Source organism: Uloborus diversus, chromosome 2, assembly GCF_026930045.1.
Source record: "Uloborus diversus isolate 005 chromosome 2, Udiv.v.3.1, whole genome shotgun sequence".
Taxonomy (NCBI): domain Eukaryota; kingdom Metazoa; phylum Arthropoda; class Arachnida; order Araneae; family Uloboridae; genus Uloborus; species Uloborus diversus.
Window position 1 is genome coordinate 219427820 of NC_072732.1, and position 21419 is coordinate 219449238.

The following is a 21419-nucleotide window of genomic DNA, read 5'->3' on the forward strand; positions in this document are numbered from 1 at the left end:
GAAACGAAAGCACTATATTTAAGCATATACACAAATTTAAAAAACATGAAATTAATCTTCTCATGTTTAAAAAGATTAATCTGTTGATACTTTTTTTTTTTAACATGGAGTCTAAAACCTTCTCTGTATGGCTAATGAAGTACGAAGTGATTAAAGAAAAGTAGCTGCGCTCGTAATCCCCTTATACTTGCTTTAGTTATTTCGGGAAATTTCAATCATTGTGGCTCTTGGTGCGATTTTACCGAATTTGCGAAAGTCGTTTCGGGATACCTTCGATGATGCTCCCCCATTCTTTCCTTACTTTGTAAAACGATATATTAATTTTCGTTACAGAGATATCGTCGCCAGATGCTGAGATATTTTTGGTCACCATAAAATGGCGCTAAACAGTTTCATCCGAAATGTTACCGAAATAAGTAATAAAATTTGGTGATTGTTTGAAATTGTGCAAAAAGGAAAATTAATGGAAGTTTTTGTGCTGTTTATGGATTTGCCTAATTTAGTTGCTGGATTATTTAATACAGTAAAAAAAGTCTTTTGAAAATTTTTTGATTGGCGATATTTTGTTTACATGGTGAAAGGTGAGAAACATTATGACGTAGTCTTCGGCTTCAAAAACAGCAACGTTGAAAAAACTGCCAAATGCATCAGCTACGGAAATCTTTCTGCAAATATTTTGGCGATCTGCTGGTTGTTTGGATAATGAGTAAGTGTTCAATCAGCATAAATAATAATAAAAACCATTAATTACATTAAAGTTCCGTTTAAATGGAAAATCATCAGCCAAATCATGTATTATTTGCCAATCTTGTGCAAAAATCTTACTTCAAGATTTGACTTGAGAAAAGCCTTGAACAATCACGAAAAGCAAAGAAAGTCAGCAATACAACAATTGTCGCTATCGACAGGGAGTTGAGATGATACACTAAATACTGTATTGAGTTGAGGAAAGCCTTCGAACATGGATCTAAAAAGCTCATAACTCGTTTTTTATTCTACTTAGAAATTTCGAACAGGTGCCATCTTCAGCAGAAAAATCAGAGCTTTCGATGGACATATAATGTAAATATGTGCAAGTATTTTTTCATCCCAATATTAGAGAATTTATACAAAAATTGTGTTTTATTGCCCCCCTAAGGGGGTTTTGCCCCCCATAACGGAACGAAAACTACCCTATGTGTTATTCTGATGGATAAGCTATATTATTGTAAAGTTTCATCAAAATCCGTTCAGTAGTTTTTGCGTGAAAGAGTAACAAACATCCATACATCCATCCATACATCCATACATCCATACAGACAAACTTTCGCATATATAATATTAGTAAGATTCTATTTACAACTCCGGAAAAACGAGGCCTCACCATCATTACAATTCAATCAAACAACTGAAACTAAAACTTTTCAATTTTTTTTTTCACATCTGTTGCTAAAGCAAAACTAAAACAATATAAATTTAATAGTGCACGCGACACATGACATGCGCCAGGCCTTTATAAACAGAAAATGATTTAAAATCACTAGATCCCTTTAACTGGTACTGGACCTATTACCCTTTGAGTCTGCCAGTCTAAGTATCTTTACGTGGGAGAATAAACTAAATGAGTAATGCAAGGAACCGAATGAAATTTGGTATGCAAATGTCCTCATTGAGAAGTGTTGGTGATTAATTTTTAGCGTTAATCACTTCAAGCGTGTAGCCGAATTGAACATTTTTAAAGCACTTTTATTATACTTGGCCTGATTGTCACACAAAAATCTGAGACCTGCTTTTGCTTATATCTCAGCAACTAGACCAATTAGAGATTTCGGGATTTCCCTAAATAGTTTGCTTAATCTTAAGGTACAACTTAACGCTTAAATATTAAAATTCTAAAATAAAATTATTATTTCGGATAAGATGGAAAACAGCAAATTTCATGTCATTTCCCATTAAATGAGTAAATATAAATCCCATTGTTACAAATTTTCGTTGTCTTACAACAGTAATATTAATACTGTCTGACCACGGATTGTATGGAAAGACAAACATCCGTTTTACAGCCGGAAATGGACGAATCTATTATTTTTTTTTTACCGATGTCACCTTTTGCAGAAGCAGAGTCTTATTCAAATGAGCGGAATACGCGCATCAAATTCTTACTTTTCCCCCTTATTCACATAGATTCGTCTTATCTGGACGTTTGAAAATTCCATGCAATCCGTGGTTGGACAGTAGTAATCATAATGAAAATTTAGAATGATGGCTTCTCTGGAGTCATCATGGCTCTCATGTATGCCAATAGATGAGATAACGGTCGATAACTGACTAAGTAAAGAGATATATTAGGATCATAGACTAATAATAAGAGTAGACCGAGCTTTCCCGGACTTTCTGATGAAAAAATTGGTTCATGGATACATCATATGACTGGTGGAAGGCTTGGCGAAAGCTTTGATGGCATGGTTGCTAGATGACAGGATTATCTAGTTTGGCACTCGACATGTATTTTAAGACGTAATGTGTTTTTATTATAATTTTTTTTCCAGGTGCAGAGTTGATTGAACTGTTTTTCTTTTAGTTATGCATTATTTTGACATTAGTAATTAATTTTTGATCACTGTTTTCAGTAACTTTTATTTCATTCGGAACTGCTTCGTCAGCGTTGGCATGAACGTAATGGCGTTAACGTTTTGCGTTAACGCAAAAATGTACTAATCGGTATCCTAAATTGAAAATGTAGGTAAAAATCTTACCGGTTGTCGATTTTTTTTTGGGCGCTTGCATCTTTAATTGCTTAGAGAGTTATTAAAATTGAATAAAGAAAATGCACAGTACTATCTAAACGAAAAACTCACTATATTAACAAAATATTTACAGCTTAGAATAACAAATTTACAAATCAGACTCCATAAAAGATCATTCTTCCGTGTTCCATCAATTCTATTTATTTTATTTCTCGCGGGCGTTGATCGTCTACTACGATCAACGCCCGCTGTTGCTAGGATATCCACCAGTCACATGGTTTGGTTTATGAGCAGCAAAAGGGTTGCCATATCTCGGTCTACTCTTATTATTAGTCTATGATTAGGATTGTTATCACGAGTAGCTTGTATGTTTTGATACATAAATTAGTTTGGGAAACCTTTACTATTTAAATGGTTTCAACTAAATTAGCAAACAAATAAATTCTAGAGAGGAACAAGGATTCATTTTTAGTGCCAACTGCTTAAAGTTAGCACGTATATAGATTTTTCCTTTCAGTACCATGCATTAATATGAAAAAAATAGGTGAAGTTTCATGGTGATAAATTATTCTGTTTCTGAAATACATTTATACTAAAAAGAAAAAAAATAACAGAATAGAAAAAAATACTAAGCACTTTTCATAATGCACTCAAAGGGACAAAATAACTTTTCTGGGTCAGAAAAGACAATACTAAACCATTCTTGTAGTTTTGAATTATTCCAAGAAAATGACTCCACAAACGAGAAAATGTGCGGCTCAAGTCATTTCATAAACAAATTCTTCCAGAAAAATATGCATGGGTCAACACTCAAATTTATGACAGAAAGTTAAACTGTGGAAAATTGTAGACAAGACTGTAGACAAGACAGTTTTACCGTACAACAAAAAATTCTCTCCCTGACTTGAGTTGCACTTTTCCTCGTTTGGGAGTCATTTTCTTGGAATACAGTAAAACCTGTAAAGTTGACCACCCTTGTAAGTTGACCACCTGCCTATGTTGACCGCTTTCGTTAGGAACGGAATTAGTCCTACATTATACAGTCGAACCTCCATATATCGAACTTCCACATATCAAAATTTTCTATATATCGAAATCCCAGCAAATTTCTATGTTCATTATATTGTAACGGATTCGGTGCGACTTCCACTTTCTTGAAATGAAAACACAGTTCTTGATAAAAACACAGGAAATTTATTTACACTATGTACAAGAAAGATCTTCGACAACTGCTAAATTATTCATCAGCAATTAAGCAATTATCACACAACACCGTAAACTCAACGTTTACACACGTATTTACTTCCAAATACGAAAACAACACAGCGAAATGCCTCGCTATAAACAGAGCTAATACAAACTCCCAGTTCGAAATCTGAATCGAAAACTCCCCGTTTATCCATCGCTAACGGCTTTTATAAACATCCAAGAATTTTCTACAACATTCTTTCTGCTTCGAGAAATGCGTAGACCGTTATCAAATTTTATCAATGAAAATAAAAAGAATAGGGGGTTGTATACTTTAGCCATATGTTAAGGGGTTGTATATTCATTACGGGAAATTATTTACAGGTTACGTTACTACAATAATTACTATTTACAGGATTTGTGACATTGCCCCCTTCCTAAGGACTGCACGTCCCGGGCAGTACAATCCCCAGAAAGGGTGCCAAACTCCTATCACATGTTCACAAATACACACATTAAATAATAACTAACAGATACAGAAAACACAATAATAACAAGAAATATTACTAAACATTAAAAGCAAAAATTATCTACAACTTTTATGTTATCAACCATGGTTGTTTACGTAATACTCATGAACTATGGCCATAGTATGGGGCTAACCGATCATAATGTACAACCCTAGGTTTTGCATTAGGTGATTTTTGGATCCTCACTACGACGTCATTTAGTCGGTTAAGGACTTTGTAGGGTCCATCCCAATGCGACTGCAATTTGGGTGACAGACCTTTCCGTCGGATGGGATTCCATAACCAAACCTTGTCGCCTTCGTTGAATTCATGTCCAGTAGACCTTGTGTCGTATCGGGTCTTCATCTTCTCCGCCGCGATGTTGATTCGCTCTCGTGCGAAGTTATGAACGTCTTCCAACCGGGCCTGGAGATCCTGGATGTACTCCTCAGGCGATGAAGGCGCATCCGGAGGACGACCGAAGACGAGATCACAAGGTAGCCGAAGCTCTCGTCCGAAGAGCATCTGAGATGGGGCAAATCCAGTAGTCTCGTGGACAGCACTGCGGTAGGCCAGCAGGAACAAAGGTAGCTTCTTGTCCCAATCCTGTTGATTTCTGGATACCATAAGTGAGAGATTGTTCAGGATTGTGCGGTTAAATCTCTCCACCATGCCGTCCGATTGTGGGTGTAGTGGTGTTGTCCTAGTTTTCTCAATTCCGAGAATTTGACATAGGCCCTTAAACACAGCGGAGATGAAATTCCTCCCTTGATCGGAATGAATCTGCAAAGGTGTTCCGTATCTCGAGATCCAATGTTGGACTAGAGTCTCTGCTACGGTGGTAGCTTCTTGATCTGGAATGGGATATGCTTCCGGCCATTTGGTGAAGTAGTCGATGGAAACAAGAATGTATTTGTTCCCATCAGTTCTTGGTAGAGGACCCAGGATGTCGATACCAATTCGTTCGAAAGGAGCTCCAACGTTGTACAGATGTAGCTTCCCTCTGCTTCTCTTCTTCGGTCCTTTACGAGCAGCACAGGCGTCACAAGAATGGCACCACTTCTCCACGTCATCCTTCGCCTTGCTCCAGAAGAAGCGCTCCCGAACTTTATTAAGGGTTTTCAAGACACCAAAATGTCCTCCAGTCGCACTACTATGTATTTCTTTCAGAACATCTGAAATCCTTGATCGGGGAAGTAGTAACTGCCACCTAGATGTTTTGCCGTCGTCAGATTCCCATTTTCGGTGTAGCACGCCGTTCCGTAAATGGAGCGAGTTCCATAAAGCCCAGTATCTTTTTGTTGCAGGACTGAAGATGGAAACGTCCTGCCAGCTAGGTCGCCGACTGTCACTTTCCATGAACTCCAAAATTGGTTTTATGTCGGGGTCTTCAAGTTGATCTTTTCGAACTTGGTCGTCACTCCATGGATCAGGTTCTGATGATATTGGAGTCACTGTCACCTGATAGGCGGTAGGGCTAGTCGTTCCATACTGTTTCTCGATTCGGGAACAATAGTGGCAGTTCTCAGGACAGGGTCTCCTTGATAAAGCGTCAGCATTACCGTGAGATAACCCTTTTCGATGCTTGATCTCCATGTCATATTCCTGGAGCCGCTGTATCCATCTGGCTATCTGACCTTCCGGATTTTTGAAGTTCAAAAGCCAAGTTAATGAGGCATGATCTGTCCGAAGCAGAAATTTTCGGCCGTAGAGGTAATGATGGAAGTGTTCTACAGCTTTCACTATGGCCAGTAACTCCTTTCTGGTGACGCAGTAATTTCGCTCCGACTTTGATAAGCATTTGCTCCAGTAAGCGATGACATGTTCATTTCCGTCAGTTTCTTGGGATAAAACAGCTCCGATGCCCTCGTGGCTCGCATCAGTGTCCAGGATGGATGTTTTCGGGACGACTCCAACTCTTGACCGCAGATACCTTCTCTGGATCGGTTTCTACACCTTCAGAAGAGATGATGTGACCAAGGTAGTTCACTTCCCGGCGGAACAAATTACATTTGGACGGGCTTAACTTCAGATTGGCTTCCTTAAGCTTTTGCAGCACCTTCCTAAGATTTGACAGATGTTCTTCGAAACTGCGTCCCACAATGACGATATCGTCTAAATAGACCAGACAGGATTCGTAGGAAAGTCCTCTTAACACTGTCTCCATAAGACGCTCGAACGTAGCTGGTGCATTGCAGAGGCCGAAGGGCATCACTTTAAACTGCCATAAGCCTTGTCCAGTTGTAAACGCTGTCTTCTCTCGGTCATCAGGGTGTATTTCAACCTGCCAGTAGCCGCTCTTCAAGTCCAGGGTCGAAAACCATTTGTGTCCGGAAAGAGTGTCCAAGGTGTCGTCTATCCGTGGAAGAGGGTAACTGTCTTTCTTGGTGATTTCATTCAGCCGTCGGTAATCGACACAAAATCTGGTGGAGCCATCTTTCTTTCGGACTAAGACGATGGGAGAGGCCCAAGGACTGGATGACGGTTCGATTACATCATTCTCCTTCATCTCTTTCAGGAGGGTCTCAACCTCTTCCTTCTTGGCGAACGGTAGTCGTCTTGGATGCTGTTTAATAGGGGGGTGTTCTCCAGTGTAGATCCTATGCTGTGTTAAATTCGTACGGCCAACATCCTCCGATGTAGATGAAAACAGATGCTTGAAGTCATCCACCAATTGTTCCGCAGCAGTTCTTTGATCTTTCGATAATGGCGCACTCCCAATTAACTTCGATGTCAAGGACTCAGAAGACACAGTCTCGTGGGAATTGATTCTTCTAATGATGCAGTTTACTGGAGTACAAGTTGCCAGCACTTCACCTTTCCGGATATTCCTTGGCCTTTCACTCACGTTGACGACTCGCAGAGGAATTACATCTTTAGAAAGGTCCACCAGCGTAGATGCTACCAGCACTCCTTTTGGGCTATTGCTTAAGTTTGGGTATTCAATGAGTCCAACTCGAAAACTATTGCTTTCTTCAATGGAGCCAGGTATTAATGATTCTGACCTTGAGGGAATCGATAAATCTGTTTGGGCTATTATTTGATGAGCGGATTTTACATCACTTTCTGCGGGGAAAACGGCTATGTCTTCTCTCATCGAGTGCAGCTCATTTGTCTTGAAGTCGAGTTTGAAGTCATACTTCTTTAAAAAGTCCAATCCGAGAATGAAGGGGTCTGTGATAGCAGCAACGAATGCCGTATGATGGTAAGTGGCATTTCCAAACACAATTTCTAAGTTCACTTTACCTTCAATCTCGATCTTGTCACCTGTCACAGTTTGGAGGGTAACGCAGGGCGGCGTCCACAGAATGTTGAGTCCAAATTGACGAGCCACATCTGTTCTAATGATCGTAACATTGGCTCCAGTGTCAATAATCAGTTCGCATGGAAACCCGTTTACATATGCGTAAACAAACAGTCCATTACTGCCGCCACTCGTCGATGAAATCTGGAAAACTTTAAGATGGGGCTCATTCCAATTTGGCGACCTCCGCCCCGCGAGATTGCCATGGCTTAGTTTTCCTGGACCTGGGAGGGAGAGGTGTTCTTCCCTCTGGTTTCTTGGCGAGCTTCACAGTTTCTACGTACGTGACCCTCGCCGCCACATTTCCAGCACCTAAGTGATTGTCCATTTTGGTACTTGGGAGCCGAAGTCCTTTTGAGGATTCCTGCAATTTCTTTTATTTGCTTTTCCAGTTCAGCAAAGCGTGACGAAACCGGATCAGGCTCATCAGTTTTCACTCCGCGGATTGAATGGCGATCCTTGCGGGTTGCTTGCTGGGCGGCCTCCAACTTCATCGCATACACAACAGCAGAACTCAGGTCTTTGACATCCGCCATCCGTAGAGCTTTCTGGATTTCCGGATCTCGAACCCCGTCGATGTAGTAGTTGAGTGCCAGGTTGTCTCGAACATCCGCAGGACAGTCGCAAAAAGCAAGATGAGACAGTCTCTCGACGTCCGCCGCTAGCTCTTGTAGGGTTTCCCCGGTTTTCTGGAAACGGGACTTCAACTGGAGTCGGCTGAAATCTTTCTGGCACTTCTCACCGAAGCGAAGCTCCAACGCAGATGTGAGGGCGGCGAAATCCAGGCGCTGGCTGTCCGGAAGGGTCTGAAGAATGTCCGCTGCGTCACCTCTCAGGGATGCTGCAAGATGACAGGCCTTGGTAGCAGAGTCCCATCCGTTCGCTTCCGCCACTATCATGAATTGAGTTTTGTAAACCTGCCACGAAGTTTTCCCATCAAATGTGGCAAGTTTAATGGACGGTCGAGCAACCGATGTGGGAGCGCCAAACTGTACAGAGCTGCTTTCCGCGGTCGCCAATCTCCTTTCCATGTCTTTAATTTTCTCATCCACATGATTCTCAACTGTTGCGATACGGTTTTCTACTGTTTCAAATTTTTCATCAAAAGCATCAACTCGATGCTCTATCTCATTAAATTTATTTTCCATCACAGTCTTTACCGAAGTAAGGTCTTTTTAATTTCCTCTTGGTTAGAAGCTAAATCCTTTTTCAGCACCATTAAATCACTTTTCCATTGTTCTTGATTAGCCGCCATATCATTTTTTAATTGTTCTTGATTAGCCGCCATATCATTTTTTGATTGTTCTTGATTAGCCGCCATATCACTCTTCACAGAGTTGATTGCATCAAGCAGTTGTTTTAATTGTTCATCCATTGCGCGAGTAATCACCATAAAAATAAAGTCCAAATTTAAAAAGTCTTTATGAAAAAAAAGTCCAAAGTCACACTTACTGCAAGAAAGTCCTGAAGTAGCCCCACGTTGGGCGCCAATTGTAACGGATTCGGTGCGTCTTCCACTTTCTTGAAATGAAAACACAGTTCTTGATAAAAACACAGGAAATTTATTTACACTATGTACAAGAAAGATCTTCGACAACTGCTAAATTATTCATCAGCAATTAAGCAATTATCACACAACACCGTAAACTCAACGTTTACACACGTATTTACTTCCAAATACGAAAACAACACAGCGAAATGCCTCGCTATAAACAGAGCTAATACAAACTCACAGTTCGAAATCTGAATCGAAAACTCCCCGTTTATCCATCGCTAACGGCTTTTATAAACATCCAAGAATTTTCTACAACATTCTTTCTGCTTCGAGAAATGCGTAGACCGTTATCAAATTTTATCAATGAAAATAAAAAGAATAGGGGGTTGTATACTTTAGCCATATGTTAAGGGGTTGTATATTCATTACGGGAAATTATTTACAGGTTACGTTACTACAATAATTACTATTTACAGGATTTGTAACATTATAGAAAAATTATTTCTATATATCGAAAAAATCTCTATATATCGAAATTATTTTCGAGACATTCGTAGATTTTTTTTCCACTTTAGACTGTTTGTGTCATGAAAATTGAAGGTTAGAGGAGAAAATTACGTTCACTAAAGGTTGCTACGGAACACATAAGAAAGCTGGGATTGAAGGGTGTGTAGTTAAGTCGTTGTTCCGTTCTGAAGTTCCTATAAATTCCCTCAAGTTTATTTCAAATCTTAGCTGCAACGAGTAACACTTTAAAATCAGTTTCAAATTATCCCTTTTGTTTGTTGGTTATCATTTCTAGTCTTCTTAGCTTCAGTAAAAATCATTCAAGTTAAGTAGATTGATTTTTTACTTTTCTCTCGATCACATTGTTAACACGAAAATCCCCAAACATTGCGAACAAGTTGAATTGCCGAAGAATATAGTTTGCGTAAAAATGTAATTTCTGTTGATTTCTTAATCATTAACTTTCATTTAATCCGATACTCGTATAAATTATAAATTGGGTTTCATGCACGATTAGTTTTTATTTTAATGTTTTAGGATACTTATATGATAAAATAAGATCGTTTCCATATATCGAAATTTCTATATATTGAATTTTTTTCCGGCAATTTGCTACTTCGATGTATGGAGGTCCAACTGTATAATGAAGGAAAACCTCTGTAACTTGACCATCTCTCTATCTTGACCACCAGTCTATCTTGACCAGCTGTCTATCTTGACCACCAATGTATACCAAATTTGGTTCGGAGCGTTGTAAAAAACCCTTTGTAAGTTGACCACTTGGTTTGTTCTTTATAAACTTAAATAAGCAATTTATTTTATTTTATTACCATTATTTTTTTATAGCTTTCCAAGAATAATTTTAATGCTTCGACGCCTGACCAGCAATTTACCAACTAAATAAAACCCAGCAGCATAAAACTTATGCATCTCTTTATTCTTCAAACTTGTTTTTCTTTTGTTGTTCTATTTAAGATAGCCTTTTGTACTCTCTGTCAAAACAGTTGCCAGTATAAAAGTAAAGTCTTTTCTTGCAGTTGCAATATTTTGGGGCAAAGGAGTAAAAATAATTGTGCTGAAGAGTAAAGTTTCTTATTTCTGGTGCAAAGGATTAAGAGCTACGTCATTTTAATTTTCAACTGTCTTTATGAACTAATTGAGCCCAGCTTGTTTGTTGCTCTTTGTGCTATAAATTTTTCATAAAGTGACTTCAAAAAGGATGTTTGTTGAACTTGAGATTGATAAAAAGTATTAAATATTAAAATTAATTTCAAAGGGAGAAAGCCAGAGAAAATTAGCTGACACATATGAAATTTCTAAAACTACGGTGCCTAATACAGTAAAAAAGGAGGAAAAAATAGCAAAAACATTTGAATAGCATTTTCAATTATTGTTTCAAAGTATAATATTAAACAATAAAAGTGATTGAACAGAAAGAGCAAGTGTGAAATAGTCAAAGAGTGATTACACGGTGCAAGAAACAACAAAAAATAAATAAAATCATTACAGCCCTTTATAAGCTGACCACCTGTCTAAGTTGACCACCGAAGTGCTGCAGGTGATCAACTTACACAGGTTTCACTGTAAACCTCGATATCTCGAATCTCTCGGGACGGGAAAAAATTTTGAGACATCGAGTTTTCGAGTTATCAAGGTTTTTAAAAAAATTACACTACTAACTCTTACATTTACACACACGTACGCTATATGCATTTACCATTTATATATGTACTACTGGACCACATCGAATTACGATCAATAAAGTAGTCTTCAATATTTCACTAGATTTGAAATTTTCTAATTGCTGAAAGTGCACAGGATGAGATTTTGAAATGAACAAAAATTTCAACTTGGTTTTTTTCACCTAAAAATTTTAAAATTCTAATTTTATCTTTAACCAGTAACCTCACATTCAAAAAGTTCTCAGCAGCCATTTTGTAGGAGTTAAAAAAGCTGAATGAAGAAAAGGAGGAACGCATTTTCCGTTTTCGCTTGAAAACTGACGGACGAAAAATCGAACCCCTTTCCTCCAAGTGGACAACATGTTCGGGAGAAATGCCCAAAGATTCTAAATTCTTGGGGAAACACTGCATCCCCTTCATGCCAACACTCCCCTATTATCTTGCCCCAATCCCCTATTCACAAATTTCCAAGAAAAGGGATGAAAAACGTTAAGCAATTGTCCCTAGAACTGGTTTTACTACAAAAATTGCCGAAGCAAAACGACAATTGAAACTTGCTTCTGTGCAAAAAATTTCGATATATCAAGGGTTTCGAAAAATGAATTTCGAGATAACTATGGAAAATACATAGGGGTTTTTATAGAAAATGCTGGGGAAAATTTTTGTTTCGAGACATCAAGGGTTTCGAGATAAGGAGGTTCGAGATATCAAGGTTTGACTAATTGAAAACTACAGGAATACTTAAATATTGTCCTTTCTGACCCAGAAAAGTTACTTTGTCCTTTTGAGTGCATTATGAAAAGTGCTTAGTATTTTTTTTTTTTTTTTAAATTCTGTTATTTTCTCGTTTAGAGCGACTGCTATGCATCGACAAGAAATAATGGTATTCGTACAAAATGTGTTATACATATCTACCTTGATAGGAACTGGTGCTGATTTTGTATTTAGATGAATTTTTTCTTTTTCAAGACCATCTATGTTTTTAAAAAAATTTTGAAAAAAAAAAACCATAACTTTACACGCAAAACCCACTTTTTTCATGTAATCTTTCCTTGAGTTAAGCCCTGAAAAAAATATATGAGTAAAACCAAACTCCGTTGACAATTTGTAACTATGACAACGAAAATTTTGCTCTCTAGATAAGTATCTAAAGAACTACTGTCTATTACATGGAAAGGCTAATATCCGGTTTATAGGCGGAAGTTATAGGGAAGTTATCTATTAGTTTATAGGGCTGTTAGCTAGTTTGTTTCAGATGTGCACTTTTGCTTCTCTATTATTTAGCCTTAGTTTTGTAAAAATGAAAATTTGCTCACAGCAGCATATTTTAAATCTAAAGTATATTTGATCTATATTCTTACGGCAAAAATTAATTGATTTATATTTATTCATACCGATGTTTTGAGCTTACCATTTTGCTTTACGTTTCTGAACGAAATAAAAGTAGTTTATTTTCTTTTTGTTGTTTCCATGGAAACAATTTTTGTTTCCCCTTATTTTATTTTTGAGAGTGCAATAAATGAATAAGGCACTAGTGACATTATAAAACGCGTGCATCAAAATCCCATCATTATTTTCCCTTCTCCCCTGCTAGATTCATTCAGATGGAATCGTCTTTACTTGGCAGATTGCCGAATTACATACAATCCGTGGTCAAACAGTATTGCCATGGTAATCCGAAAAATCAGAGCAACATCAACTTTGGTCAAGTGAGGACAAGAAGTAATTCGTGATCGGTCGGTAATAAAAAGCTTGAAATCGTTTCTAACAAATTAATGAGTTTAAGATCAAGATTACTTCCAGGTGATTATTCTGTATTTCTAAGAGTTGTAGTTTAGTCACCACATATGAAAAGAACATTTTTTATTGATTCTCTATGCTTCGTTTTATCTTTTTGCTTCCTTTTGGTATGAGAAAATGAACTTTTAAATTTTTAAAAAAGTAGGATAAATAAAAATCTAAAGAAAAAGACTTGTTTGATGAGTTATGGAAATGTAGTCGTGGTGAGTTTCCAAAAATCTTGGCACCTCATTCATAGCCATAATGGGATAGTTTCCAAAAATTTAAAAGTATTTTTTTCTGAAAGAGCATGTTTAAAAACGTAGGATCTGACCATTTTTTAAATAATTTGCTTAAGTTTAATATTTTTAAAAAAATGCTTAAATAGGTGCGCTTTCATTGTTTACATTTCTGCCGATGACATCACAAATGATGAAATGCCATTCAGTGTTGCCATTCACAAAGCAAAATATTTAATTCGCATCTTTACTCACGTGTAATGGCAACGATAGGGTTGATAGGAAGTTTAGAGCGCAATGTTTAATTCGCTTCTTGGTTATCATAACGTGGGAACGCGGTACAAAGATGCGCCAAAGAGCATCATTTGTGACGTCATCAAGATCACGCCTTGTTTGAAAAATCGGACATTTTAAAAAATGAATAAAAAAATAACTGTTGCGAAAATAAAAGTATTTTCTGGGCCCATGTTTTTTTTTTTTTTTTTTTTTTTTTGCTGATTCTATCAATTTCAGTGTTTAAAAGTAGTATTTTTGATTGAAGGAAACAACCCTATTCCGCCAAAATAGAAATATTCCGCTAAACAAATAGATAAGACCACATAAACAAACGCGAAAAACTCCATTCAATTTCAAGATGAATAATTTAAATTTGAAAAATAAAATGAATTTGAAAAAAATCACTAAATTACATTAATAGTTCTGCCAAAAAGTATCCCTTCCCTTAAAGTAAGAAAAGCAACGTTAAAAAAAAGCACAAATTTGCCAATTACAGCAGACACCTGTTTCGGCGTTACAGGGAACGCCTTTTTCAGTATTGAAAAAGGCTGTGCTTTTTTTAACGTTGTTTTTCTTACTTTACTGTTCAGCACAAAGGTATTTATTTATCTTATCCCTTCTCTTATTTATCGAATTTCCGATCAAAAGTATTCCCTTATTTGTCGAAAATCTCGTCAAGGGATCCAGCCTCGTCCACAAACACTGAATCTATGATATCAGAGTTAAAGAAATTGACACAATATATTTTTCCTTTCGAAGGAACCAAGCGCTTTAAATGACTGCAGGACATACTGAGACATTTTTACATCCTCTTACAAAAAAGGAAGTATTGTATTCGCGAAAAAATTTTCACTCAAAAATCGACCTTAATTTCCATTTTACACCCACCAGAATGAATGTTAAGCTTTTTTTTTCGACTCGACCACAGGTGGATAAGTGCCTAAGAACGTATAGACACGCGAAATATCCATTTTGACGATTCCCGAGTTAATTAAAACGAGTTTTCTCGTGACGTCCGTATGAACATATACGTATGTATGTATGTATGTGCGTATGTGCATATGTATGTCGCATAACTCAAGAACGGCAAGTCCTAGAAAGTTCAAATTTGGTACGTAGACTCCTAGTGGGGTTTAGTTGTGCACCTCCCCTTTTGGTTGCATTCGGGTGTTTCTAAAGGGGTCTTTTGCTCCTTTTTTTTGGGGGGGGGGATCGTTGTTAATATCAATGCAAACTCAAGTGGTGTTATAATTTGTCAAACACTTAACAACATATCACCAAGCTTTTGGTCGCCAAGTTTTGTCGCCAACTTGGCGACACATATATCGATTTTTTTTTAAAAATCTGTTTTAATTTGACCACTGTTGGTCTTATTTAGAGAGTAAACTATTGAATCACATTAAAATTGCCAGTAATGGGGAAATGCCATTAAATTGGAGTAAAAGGAAGTCATGTGATGCACACATCAGCTCGTTCTTTTTACTTGACTGTTTTGTTTGACGAAATTTTTTCAGTCATCATTCTTGGATATTGCTTCAAAGGTGTTGTAAAAATAACGTGTTTTCTTGTGTCAAATTTGATTGGTTAGTTTTCCAAGATCATTGAAATTCTTGACAGAGTTTTAATTTTTTTATGACAAAAAAGAGGGCTGAATATCCGATGAAATTTGACGCAAGGTTGTGCGTATAGGTTAAAACTGGAAATTCGGTTTATAGCCACTGGCCTGTAGACTCAGTTTCGTTAGTGGCCGCACTTCTTAAAATTAATAGCTACTTGGTAAAATTGCGGCTAAATTTCCCGATAAATAAACTGTCATCATAATATTTTAAGTTAATTTTTTTATAAACCAGTTTCATACCATGCAAAGCACACTAATTTCAAAACTAATAACAGTTATGAAAAATCTTGTACGACACATTTATGTTAATTTCTAACTAGCTGTACCCGACGCGCGTTGCTACGCCAACAAAAAAGTACATCATTATACTGATTTTCATGACAATCGGTTGAACGGGGCAGAAGTTGCTACTCTGCAGTGCCACCTGGTGGCGAGTGGCTTCAATGAGCATATTATGCTCCTTCTCCGTGGAAAAATACATATATATAGCAATTTTCATAATAATCGGTCCAGGTATCAAGTGAAGCTGTGACTATACTCAAATTTTGTACTCACGCAGTTAGCAAGATCAATCCATCGCTAAAAATATCAAATAGAAAAAGTTTTAAATCCCCCCGTTGCATGAAAAGCCATAAAACAATAAAGAAAGAATTTATTACTATTTATTACAAACTCAAGAAAAATGGCAACAGCTAACTTCTTATCAATGAGATCTTTCACGCGAATTAATTTCTGCAGCCCATAATTTTATTCGTATTTATGCAATGGATTGTGACTTAAATTGGAATAAAAAAGGAACTATCGATCGGATTTTTTTCAAACTGGTCTATAAACATTCCCAGTACCAAAAATAGCAAACGGTGGAAGTTTCAGCCAAATCTGCCGGGTAGTTTTTGAGTTCATGGATGTTCATACAGACAAACATTCATTTTTATATATATAGATGTAAAGAAAAATGAATTAGTGTAAAACTTTCTCCTTTCATGCACTTGATTAAATTCATACTTTTTTTTACTGTTCATTCATTATTCAGGATTCTGTCTATAGTGGATTTCGTTAAAATTTTCTCCACTAATGATACTGCTGATCTAAAACGCCCCTTTTCCATTTCCTTTCAGGAGCTATTGAAATATCAGAAGGCGAAGCGGACGGGCAGACACTCAAGGTTGAGAGTAAACATATGCAGTTAGTGTCATTCGTCAAATGCGATTTCATGAAACACGTAAGATTTATTCTTTGCTTCCCGATAGTGCGTATTTCAAGTAAACAAAAGCTCGTTTGCCTTTTGTAAACATTATTTTCTAATGGTATTTTCAGAATTGTTGTTCTTATTCTAATACAGGGGTCACACTCCTGTGCCAATTGCACCGAAAAGCGCCAAACAAAAAAAAAATCTGCTTCAAAAGTGTTATTTTGGCGTTTTCTGCGCCAATTGTTTTTTTTCCTTGGAATATGTTACTGTTTGAATGATGGATAATGATGAGTTGTCAACTTTTACGCTTTCGACATGAAATATAAGCACTTTGGCCGTTACTATGTTTTTACTCGCCAGGCTCGATTTGTTTTTTACGCATTTCGAAACCCGTTTTACCTCTGCTTTCTGTAACGCTCGATCATTTTTGTCATTTATGCAATTCTACTGTTTAGGCATCAATTACGTTGTGTTCAGGGTTATTTTCAAAACCAACCTTCATTATATTGTATCTTCCGTTCTGGATTTCTCTTGAATTATTTTGCCACGCCGTTTTGAGAATTACAATCCAAATGCATCCGAGTTAGCTCATAGGAGAACGATTCACCAAAAAATGTTTAATTTTTACCAAACTTACCAAAGATACGGTTTATGAAGATTAAAAAAAAAAAAAAAAAAAACGCCTTATTTTCTCATTTTAACCGTGCAAGCAAAACCGTGGCGGGTAATTCTAGTATTTTATAGTTAAACTTTTAAGTATTTTTTTTTTTTTTATTTCGGATGAAAAATCATGAAATTAAATAAAATGGTCTCAAACGTTGATATGACATCGTTTTGTTCGGAACGCTTCTACGTTTTCTCAAGTCACGCAAGGATTTGTTTACAATTCTCTGCTTTACTTCCTTTCGTGTCCGCTAGTAAACTTTAAACTAAATTTGCATAAAATAATGAGTATCACATGGTCGTTGAGAAACTGAACTACAGAAGGGAGTATGTGAAATACATCGCCAGCTCAGTCATTTCCAGCCGAGGACTGTAGTTTCGTGCTTTTTAGCACTTATCAGCCCGGCATAGGAAAGTGACTGAGCTGGAGATAGAAAACCTCTTATGGAAGCCAAGAGTGCCAAACAAACTGGTAGCTAATACAGAATTAGCACTGACCATACGAGTGACTGAAGCAATGGTTCGGTTCAACTCGAATTTTGAAGGCAAGGCAGGTATATTCAGTATGTTACCGCCCTATAACCGGGGCTAAGGCAGAAATACGTGAAATACACCGCCAACTCAGTCATTTCCAGCCGAGGACTGCAGTTTCGTGCTTTTTAGCACACATCAGCCCGGCATAGGAAAGTGACTGAGCTGGAGATAGAAAACCTCTTATGGAAGCCACTTAACCCTGGCTATATATAGGGCGGTAACTTACTGAATATACCTGCCTTGCCTTCAAAATTCGAGTTGAACCGAACCATTGCTTCGGTCACTCGTATGGTCAGTGCTAATTCTGTATTAGCTACCAGTTTGTTTCGCACTCTTGGCTTCCTTAACACTAGAAAGACGGCGTTTTGCGTATACCTAGAAAGACGAGCAGCGGTCACTGTGATCGCCATACTTAAAATAATAGAAATTTCCTCCTTTTGGGATTTTCAGCCATAGAAAAGATTTGTTTCATAATATCAAAGTTTAATTTAACAATTTATTCCTAATATAGTCTGCAAATAAGTCTCAGATAGCTTTTTTTTTATTTTACGTTCGATCAAGTGAAATACACATGCTTTACAGAATTGGCATTGAGAAAGAGGAAATTTGTACAAAAAAGAGGAAATTTTCTTAGCATGTAATAACTAACAAGTACTATAATCAACCATGCATGTGTTTGATTTAAAAAATATCTTAATATCGCAAGATACCATACATTACTATCTTTTACAGTATTTCGAAATACTTATGTTATCACGTCACCTGTATATTAGTCATTAACAGTTTTTTGTTTGAAAGTTAGAACAAATGCTCGTAGTTTTAGTTCCGCATAATTTAATTTCACACTATTTTAATCTTTTTCCTGAGGTACTTACTTATTTATATGCAGCAAAATTGATCAGTGGAATTGACTTGGCGGAAATTGAAGAAATAGGAGTTCTGTTTTTGAAATTTTCTCCTTTTTTTCGGCGTCGGACCCTTTTCACTCTTTCTTTCACTACTTTTTAAATTTTGAGCATCAGTTTTTATTAGCGAGGTTTCTTCTCATTCTAACTCAGAAGAACAATCCTTTTCTGCAAATCTAGGCTCCGAAAAATATTCGCAATAATCTCATGAAAGCAAATTATTCTCATCGCTAGAAATATATTTCGCTTCAGATAAGTCAGACTGTTCATTCAAACCATAATCTGTTTTAGACATAAATCTGCAACAGTTTCAGGAGTTAATGTTCCTATAAGTTTTGCTTGTCAACGGTTCATCTCGACATCATGAAGATAATTATGTGACTGAGCACTTCATTATCACCGAAGAAAATGAACGTCAATGCTTCAAGCAAAGCACATGTTTTGGTGCACAAAACAATTCCAGCAAACATTTTTGTAATTTACCTGTTTATATTTCCTTTTTTTTTAGACCCAAAGTAATTTCACGTGTCCAGTCACATGCTTTTCAAATTTACCTTTCCCAACTTTGCCCCCTGTGCAGATAGCAGAAAACTGAAACCATGCAACCAGCAGGTGTTTCGCATTTTAATAACAGTTCAAAGAATTAAACCTGACCAACAGGTACTACTCAAGCTCAAAAGAACATTACTCACCCTGACAACTAACAATAGTCCATAGTACACACAACTGATAAGCGAAAAAAGAAGAAAACGGATGCACAAAGAAAGGTTCACTTAGCGGTCAAAATGACCGTAGTCAGTCTTTCTAGGTATAAACATTTATAGCGACTATAATAATAATCCTAAAAGGAAAAAAATTACTGTTGTAAAATCTTAATAAATAGTTAGGAAAAGTCAATGAAGGAAAAAGAGTTTGAAAATTAAACGCAGCAAATATGAGCATTTGAAAATCGTTTGCGGTCAAAATGACCGCTTCCGTCTTTCTAGTGTTAAGAGGCTTTCTATCTCCAGCTCAGTCACTTTCCTATGCCGGGCTGATGAGTGCTAAAAAGCACGAAACTGCAGTCATCGGCTGGAGTTGACTGAGCTGGCGGTGTATTTCACGTATTTCTGCCTTAGCCCTGGCTATAGGGCGGTAAGTTACTGAATACAGAAGGGAGTATTAATTTGAGATATTATGTCACCCAGCTTTTTCTTTTCCTGGACGGATAAAAAAAAACTTATAACTTTTTCAACTTTCTTTCTTTACTTAAGTTTTAAAACATTAAACAGTGTTTACTACATTTATTCTTTCTGCTATAAAGCTTGATTTTTCTTGCTACTAAAAGTAATTTCTTTTTTCTACAAAATTTGTTTTTCCTTGCTACTAAATGATCTTTTTTTGCTACAAATCTTGCATTTCCCTGCGTCAAAAACTGCTACAAATCAGTTCAACTGCGCGTGATCCCCGCTAGTGTTATTTTACTCATTTTGGAAGTGATATTGAAGCCCTTTTGCTGTTCAAGTATCATACAATTGGGATTAGTTGTGCGTACATTTTTCTTACTTCTAAACAGGTTCATTTATTTCTTTGAAAGGTTTCTTTCTTACCTTGATTGGAAGAGAATGTGATTTGAATTAATGAGAAACTAGTTCACGTTAATTTTATTACTATTATTATTATTATCATCATCATCATCATTAACATCATCATTATTATTATCATTATTTTTATTATCATCATCATTAACATCATCATTATTATTATCATTATCATCATCATCATCATTATCATCATCATTAACATCATCATCATTATTATTATCATCATCATTATCATTAACATCATCATTATCATCCTCATTATTATCATCATCATTATTATCATTAACATCATCATTATCATCCTCATTATTCTCATCATCATCATCATTATCGTTACCATTTTGTCATTCTTCTTTTCATCATCTTCCTTCACCATTAGTAATATTATTATCATCATTTTTATTATTGTTGTTTTCAATCATCAAATTTCTATTATTGTTTCGTCATAGGTCGTGAGACAATGGTCCCTAAAAGATGGCATTCTGCATTCTAACATGTCGATGTCAACCCTCAGTCAACCATTTCAAGAGCATATAATCAGCACTTTCAAGAAGGTAGCGTAACGATATTAATCTGGAAAAAAAAAATATTTGAAGACATAGCGAAAATATGCAATATCGGCGATACAGTCGAACTTTGAAAAATATTTTACAAATCATTTACTATTAATGTACACTTTTGAATGGATTACATTTTTGAAAATCTTGTGATTATTGTTTTAAAATAAAAATTTTATATTTTAAAATGTCCTTTACTTTGCTAATACTTACACAAGAAGATAGTGTATTGTGTGACTCTGATAACTTAATGCTTGAACTTGGATGAGCGCATTTATATTTGGGCCGAAAGAGAAGAAATTCGTAGATTGGCACAACGTCAGTGAACAGGATCACAACGCGAAGCAGCTCTCCTCTTCCTCGTATTTTAACAATTCCAACCGTTTACATCTCAATGTAACGGAAGTCAGGTTATGGGTACTTTCAGACTATAGGTACTTTCGAAAACAGGCACCGGTGCGACCGCTATTGGTCGAAATTGTAGAGTTCCTTTATGAAAAAGTGTAGGGATTCTACCGTTTCTGAATGTGTGTGGTGCAACTGGTTCGATCGTGCCTACTTCCGAATGTATCCTATGATTGATCGAAGTATTTGTAAATAAGTTATCGGGGTACATTGGCTGATTTCTAGCAAAAGAAATGCCGGAACTCTGTAGTCTTTGA

The 21419-nt window shown here is 36.5% G+C and overlaps 1 protein-coding gene across 1 annotated transcript in view; it reads left to right on the plus strand.

Annotated features, from left to right (window-relative positions):
- The window catches only part of LOC129217702 (peroxynitrite isomerase THAP4-like), a 49067-nt gene extending 28118 nt beyond the window's left edge, over positions 1-20949 (plus strand). Inside the window, exons 4-5 of the mRNA XM_054852039.1 lie at positions 16442-16545; positions 20650-20949. Of these exons, the coding sequence (XP_054708014.1) occupies positions 16442-16545; positions 20650-20763 (218 nt within the window). The 3' untranslated portion in view covers positions 20764-20949. The remainder of the gene's footprint in view (positions 1-16441; positions 16546-20649) is intronic.
- Positions 20950-21419: the final 470 nt, after the last annotated feature.